The 7,055-nt window shown below is 40.4% G+C and overlaps 2 protein-coding genes across 2 annotated transcripts; both read left to right on the top strand.

The window, feature by feature from the left end:
- The first annotated feature begins 324 nt into the window (after positions 1–324).
- F4807DRAFT_445228 (acid protease) lies at positions 325–2,374 on the top strand. Its single transcript, XM_047999718.1, has 3 exons — positions 325–702; positions 769–1,521; positions 1,590–2,374. The coding sequence occupies exons 1-3, from the start codon at positions 494–496 to the stop codon at positions 2,254–2,256; spliced, it is 1,629 nt and encodes a 542-aa protein (XP_047849488.1). The 5' UTR covers positions 325–493; the 3' UTR covers positions 2,257–2,374.
- Positions 2,375–3,947: 1,573 nt separating this feature from the next.
- On the top strand, positions 3,948–5,444 carry F4807DRAFT_301730 (uncharacterized protein). The gene is made up of 3 exons (XM_047994946.1): positions 3,948–4,666; positions 4,725–5,116; positions 5,173–5,444. The coding sequence occupies exons 1-3, from the start codon at positions 4,083–4,085 to the stop codon at positions 5,202–5,204; spliced, it is 1,008 nt and encodes a 335-aa protein (XP_047849489.1). The 5' UTR covers positions 3,948–4,082; the 3' UTR covers positions 5,205–5,444.
- Positions 5,445–7,055: the final 1,611 nt, after the last annotated feature.

Below are 7,055 nucleotides of genomic sequence, written 5' to 3' on the forward strand. Positions count from 1 at the left end.
TTAGTATACCTATTAACCGTACCTGACGTTCCATTCGATCGACTAACATTGTGTCAGATGTATCAACCACGGACCTTTTTAGCGCCCATACTCGAGGATCAGAACCAACATCACCAACGTACGAATCAAAGAAAAATATCGTAGCCAATCAGAAGAACCGGGCCATACCAGGGTCAACGTCGTGATTATACGCATCGGGCTGCCAAGAACCCCCTGAACCAAGCACGTCGGATCGAAAGATGTCCATTGAAACTAACGCGCCTGCCGACATATCGGTCCGAGTCAGAGAGGTCTGTAGATAGGTATCGGGAGATCCGTAATACAGCTAGGTAGGCTCAGAAAGCAAGCGCCACAATGGAGAGAGGAACGCGCCGCGTCAACTTCTTTTTCGATATTTACTACTATATCCTATACAATCATTTTCTGTTCGAATACTTAGGTATCCTACAAGAATCGTCCCCAAGACTGATTTGGATCATTCTCACTCGTCGAGATGCTCGAGTCCAGGAGACACCGATGTATGAGTACCTTATCATTATTAATTGCTTTATTTATTGTCCTAGCTTTGGCATCAGATACCTGTGCTCCAAACCCAATTGCTGTTAGAATCGGAAATGTCACGCTTGCAAACCACCAAGTAGCGAGAGGTGCAGAGATCCACATCGGGGATCCTCCGCAACCATTCGCATTCTTACCTCAATGGTACGTGTATATAGGTAACGACCGAGTATCACATGGCATCACAAGCGCTGAAACTTCTAACTATAGGCCATACAACACATCTTTTGTATATGGGATAGATGGGCATTGTGTGTTCAAACGTGAGGAACCTACGAACGACGGCTGTGATACTTTAAGAGGAGGGGCCTACGACGCCTTTGCATCAAAAACACGCCAGGTGGCATATCCAGAAGAGTTCCCGAAGGAGAATGCCCCATTTCCGGAGACGACTCTAGTGGCCGACGGAATGAAGCTGAACGAAAACATGAGCTTGGCTGCATTCCCTCTTGGGGTTGCCCTGAACGATTGGGGTGCCGAAGGATATCACCTGATGGCCTGCCTTGGATTAGGGACCAACTCAACCTTTCTTAATACTCTTCGAGAGTCTGGAAAGATTGCTTCACGCACTTGGAGCTTTTTCTGGGGCCGCAGTAGCGGACCTTCCGCTTCACAGACTGACGGGTCATTGGTCCTTGGAGGTTACGATCGAGCCAAGGTCTCTTCAGGGGAGAGATATGTAGAAATGCTACAGGACTCAACATCCCCCTGCTCTACTCAGATGATTGTCACCATAACAGATATGGTTCTTAACTTTCCGAACGGAACCGATGTTAGCATATTCCCAGAGTCGCTATCTACAGCATTAACCGCGTGCATCGTGCCTGACTACCCAGTCCTAATGACACTTCCATCAGATCCCTTCATGGACAACTTCTTTCAGCTAACTGATGCCGCCCAAAATCATGAAAGATCATTTGGAATCAATTATTATTCATTCCAGTACTCCGCAGGTGAAAAACGGTATGCTATGATGTCTTGTCCTATTCCTTAGAAACAAGCAGCTTCTAATCGGATGCTTACTTGCCTAGGTACGATGGTGACATGACCATTAAATTTCAATCAGGGCTCGCCGTGAGAGTAGCGAACGATCAACTGGTCGTCCCCGACGTGGACATCAACCCGAGCACCGGGGAGCTTATCGCCAACTATACGAATCCTGATCTCGTCATCAACGGCTTACAAAATATTAGTGCGAACGACATGCCACAGCTCGGCCGCCAGTTCTTGTCTGCTGCCTACGTCATGGTAAACCAAGACACCAGGCAGTTCAGTTTGTGGGCAGCCAATCCGGTCTCGGGCGAAGACCTCGTGGCGGTAGATGTTAACAATGTTGATATCACTACGATTTGCGAATCTAACGCTTCGACTATCATTAGTTCCAGTTCGCCAACGCCAACGCCAAGTCCAGAAAAAACATCGCATTCTTCACCTGGGAAAATCGCTGGCGCAGTTGTAGGTAGTATTGGTGGCTTGGCAATATTAGGTGTGATAGCTTTTTGGATCATCAAAAAGAGAGAAGCATCGTCTGAGGTCTCCGAACAGAATGAGGTCATACAACCCTACGTCGAAAACGAACGCTCTCAACCGTTCTCAGCAGAATCAAAGTCAGAGCTTCCAGATAACTCATTCCTAGTCCCCGTCGAATTGGAACATCCGACACATCGAAGCCTGCCTCCTTATGAATTAGGAGACTGATATTCGCCCTCAAAAACAGAAAGTCATGATATTAATAATAATTAGCTATAATAGAGATATATATAACAAGCAGGATTATTAGATAATGTGATATAATTGTCGTTGGCGAATGCCTGAGTAGTTAGGTAGAGAAAGTGGTTGAATGGGAACCTTGGTATTTAAGGGGTTAAGGGGTTGGATTAAGATCAGTGTAACTCTAACTCCAACCTCGAGCCTAATGAATATATAACTGAAGGAAATTCTTTACTGCCCAGGTAAGTTGGCATTATTCTTGCCACATTCTCTCATAGTTTTATTAGGGGCTTTAGAGTTCGGCTTATGTGAAAATTTTGGAGACATATTTGGTGGTCGTCTCAATTAGATAGACAGGTACCTAGATCTAAAGCTTTTCCTCAGGTATGTATAGTGTATTCCATAAGCGAAGGCAGTTCGGAAGCCAGCAACGATTAGACATAGTGATATGGTCTAGCCACTACGAGTTTGGGCCATAAGATGAATTGTTACATAGGTAAGAAGCTGATAAGTCATATCTTCCTGGTACCAGTTATTCTTTGCCGAAGGCTTCAAACTATTATCTTTCCCTCACTTATGTATCGTCATCCCCATCCGACTAGCCGTTTTGCCGAAGACTTCAGTTTAAAGGTTTGATTAGATGCCCCTGAGCACCCAAGCCTTCGAATATCCTGCCACATAGGTACGTTAGTTATCTAGGTAGGTAAGTACCTAGGCGGGCAATCCCTTTCCACGTGTAATAGGCTTTTTATATTTGTAAGGGATTATAGATCTGATTGAGGCTCTCGATTTAATTAACTCAGGGGCTGATAACGTGGTGGAGTGACGAGCTCCTGCATAGTGTAGATTGACAGGAATTACAAATAGTCTTCGATCTTTAAACCTAGACGTCTGCCTGAAATGTGACTAGCCCAACGAGAATACAACCCAGTAAGGCTTCAACATGATATTAAAGCAGAGCGAGCCTTGAATAGAATCCTAGGAACAAAGGTCGCTCACCTCCTGACCGAGGAAGTTTTATTTTAGGAATTTCTGTGGAGAAGAGTCTATCGTATGTAGGCTTTGATGCATTTCTCTCTGTTCGTGAACGTACTTTGAGTACCTATCTATGTTAGCCAGGAGGAGGCGACGGCACTGTTTTCTTTGGTATACAATTATGAATCAAACGCCCCCCAAATCAAATGCTTGCCCTGGTCATTGATACGGCCCTTTTAATCCAATCGCAATCTGATGATCCAGTCATATTCATCCGGGCAAGCGGCTGACAGCTGCAGGGTCAAGAATACATATCGAATTGAAGACATCCCTCGCAGCCTACTCTCTTGATTAGTCGATTCGCAGTTCCGCGAGTATGCGCGATGATGCGAAGTACTATAAGCGCCCACGGCACTTATGCTCGCCAACGTGCAGACGAAATTGATGAGCAGGAAACGCCAAGGGACTTTTGCCGGGGACTAAACAGCCTTGCAGTACTTTCCCGCACTGATGCGGAAAAGGCGGAGGATACAGTCCACGCAGCAATTAAACCGGTAAAATACTCCTAGCAATAAGAATAGGAGGTGACTGGCCTGCAGGGCAGACCTAAACAACTTCACCCCCTTTTCGGGGTTAGCCTTTCCACTCCCGCGGTAAACAATATGTACACAACATACTTTATCTATTGATGCTGGGCGGCAGTTCGTTACCATGCACGGAATTCCAAATCATCGCCGGGCTATATTCGTACTTATAGGGGTCGTGTGGACGCTGAGGCTGCGTCCCTTGCCTTACTTTCTTCCGCACATCTCTACCGCCAAGATCAATCCGCCGTCGAGATGAAGTCGCTCTCAGTCGTTCTCGCGCTCGTCGCGCAAGCCCAAGCCGGCCTTCGATTTGGTTGCTCAACCTTGACCATCCAGCGTCTGGACCCCGTCGTCGAGTCGGGTAAGTCCCCTTCCGCGCACCTACACCACATCGTCGGCGGCAATGCCTTCAACGCCAGCATGACCGGCGATGTTGGTGAGAGGGGTACCTGCACCACCTGCGAGATGTCGGAGGACTTCTCCAACTACTGGACGGCCGTGCTGTACTTCAAGCACCCGACCAACGGCTCCTACCACCGCGTCCCTGTAAAAGCCAACGCCGCCCTCGCGCCCGGAACCACGGGCGGAATGACTATCTACTATACCCAGCACGATTTCACCACGGATGACCTGCAGAACCAACCCATCACGGCTTTCCCTCCGGGATTCCGTATGACCGTGGGCAGCCCGACCACGGAGACTTTGGACCAGGCCAAGGGCCACATTGGTCTACGCTACAACTGCCTGCAGAGCCTGATCAACCGAGGACCGGAGATGCCCGACTTCCCCACCACGCCTTGCCCTGCCGGTATCTTCACAGTCCACCACTTCCCCGCGTTAGTAACCCGTTTACTTAACTTTAGACACGAATTTGAATGTGCTGACGATGCTTAGATGCTGGGATGGCAAGAACCTCGACAGCCCCGACCACCAGTCGCACATGTACAACACCATCAAGTACGATGGCTTCACGAACGCTCCCCCGTGCCCGGCTTCCCACCCTGTTCGCATGCCCCAGGTCACTTACGAGACCGTCTGGGACACGACCAAGTTCAACAGCATGTGGCCCTCAGGGACGCCCAACCCGTTCGTGTGGTCATTCGAGGGCAGCAGCGGCTACGGTACCCACGCCGACTACATGTTCGGCTGGAAGGGCGACTCGCTCCAGCGCGCCATGAACAAGTCCGAGTGCTTCTACGACGGCTGCGGCTCCATCACCAAGCAGGCCATGTCGACCGCCAACCAGTGCACCGTCAAGGATTTCATTGGCGAGGAGACCGATGGATGTATGTTTTAACCACCCCTAAGCCCCAGTTGTGATCTTAACACTAACTTGTTGTAGGGCTTGACCATCTTCCGGGCATGGAGATGTAGAGTAGATTAGAGGAGTAAAGGTTCCGGAGAGGGGAATGTGACGAATCCTCTTCGTGACAGAATCTGCAAGACTGTTCATTGATGTTAAGGGGGTGCTATGTAGTGGTTAGCTTGACCCATAGCTCGCAACTATCTAGACACAGCAATTTCTATCAGATTACCAGACACCTATTACAAACCGTAGGACTCGTGTGCGGGATGTGATCATGTTCTCACACCCCCAATTGTGAATAGGATAGATATTCTTAGAACATATAGAAAGTTATGATGCATTGGGTACTCTAGCGGATAAAAGATGAAAATCGGAATATAGGCGTCGAGTCCTTTGGACATCGGTGAAACGCCGCCGGTGTTGAAGTTCTAAGTGTAGTATTAAATCATGCAACAAGAGTTTCATAACCTCATACTACCTATGTACCTATGGGGAAATGAAAGACCTGGTAAACAACGAGAACATGAGAAATGTATGATTGCATAAGCTAATCAGCAGAGGGGATATTTATATCTAAGACATACATGAATTGTCGAATGTTCAAAACTTGCTCCCAATAGGACGAATGGATGGCTAGGTACGTTGTAGATGACAGATGGTTGGATTAAGAATTCGGGGCTATGTAAGTGAGTCACGTGACAATACTCTCAAGGACAGTGCGCCATTTGAGCTAAACCGCCAAAGCCTTAAAATAAAAATTTTATTTTTTATTTTTTTTTTATAATTTTTTATTATTATTAAATTTATATATTTAAATACGTATTATTTATTTTATATATATTTAATAATAATTTTATAATAATATAATAATAAATTAATTAATAATAAATTAATAATAATTTAATAATAATTTAATAATAATTTAATTATAATTTAACGAAAATTTAATAATAATTTAATTATAATTTAATAAAAATTTAATAATAATTTAATAATAATTTAATAATAATATAATAATAATTTAATAATAATTATATAATATATTATAAAAAATTATAATATTTATATAAAATTATTTTATTAATAATTAATTTTTAATTATAAATAAAAAAAAATTTATATATATATATTATATTTTTTTAAAAGGATTAATTAAAGTTTTTTACGTAATAACGTTATTTTTTTTTAATTTTTTAATTTTATTTTATAATAAAAAATTTTTTAAATATTAAATTAAATATAATTAAATAATAAGTTTTTTTCCCGAATTTAAAAATTTAAAATAATAAAATATTATTTAATCCGAATAATAAACTTTATAAAAATTTAATTATTAAATAATATAAAAAATAATAATATATTTTTTTAATTAATATAAAATTATAATTTTTATAAAATTAATAATTATATATTAATAATAATATAAATTTTTTAATTTTATAAATATTAAAATTTTTATAATAATTTTTAAAAACGTTTAATTAATTAAAAATAAATTTTTATAAATGTTAATAAAAATTAAAAATTATTAAAAATATAATTATTAATTATAATAAAATTATAATTTTATATTAATTAAATAAATAAAAAAGTTTTATTTTTTTATAAATAAATAAAAAACTTTAAAAAATAATATTATTAATTATATTTAAAATTTTTATTTTAATAATTATTATATTATATTTTTATATTTATTTTATATATAATTATTTAAAACATTTATTAATATTTATATATATTTATTAATATATTATATTTTTAAATAAATAATAATTTAAAAATTTTTATATAATAATATTATTTAATATTTTTATTTTTTAATTCCGTTTTATAATAATATTATAATAAATTAATTTTATTATTTATAATATTATAAAATTATTTAATTTATAATTTTTATTTTTTAATAATTATTTAAT

The sequence above is a fragment of the Annulohypoxylon truncatum genome (assembly GCF_022578515.1).
Source record: "Annulohypoxylon truncatum strain CBS 140777 unplaced genomic scaffold F4807scaffold_49, whole genome shotgun sequence".
NCBI lineage: Eukaryota > Fungi > Ascomycota > Sordariomycetes > Xylariales > Hypoxylaceae > Annulohypoxylon > Annulohypoxylon truncatum.

What these genes read in the sequence shown, in the direction of transcription:
- F4807DRAFT_445228 (XM_047999718.1), top strand. Translation starts at nt 494, where the DNA reads ATGCTCGAGTCCAGGAGACACCGATGTATGAGTACCTTATCATTATTA. An exon ending in TTCGCATTCTTACCTCAATG is followed by an intron (nt 703 to 768) that starts GTACGTGTATAT and finishes TTCTAACTATAG; the next exon opens with GCCATACAACACATCTTTTG. An exon ending in TACTCCGCAGGTGAAAAACG is followed by an intron (nt 1,522 to 1,589) that starts GTATGCTATGAT and finishes TTACTTGCCTAG; the next exon opens with GTACGATGGTGACATGACCA.
- F4807DRAFT_301730 (XM_047994946.1), top strand. Translation starts at nt 4,083, where the DNA reads ATGAAGTCGCTCTCAGTCGTTCTCGCGCTCGTCGCGCAAGCCCAAGCC. An exon ending in ACAGTCCACCACTTCCCCGC is followed by an intron (nt 4,667 to 4,724) that starts GTTAGTAACCCG and finishes GACGATGCTTAG; the next exon opens with ATGCTGGGATGGCAAGAACC. An exon ending in TGGCGAGGAGACCGATGGAT is followed by an intron (nt 5,117 to 5,172) that starts GTATGTTTTAAC and finishes AACTTGTTGTAG; the next exon opens with GGCTTGACCATCTTCCGGGC.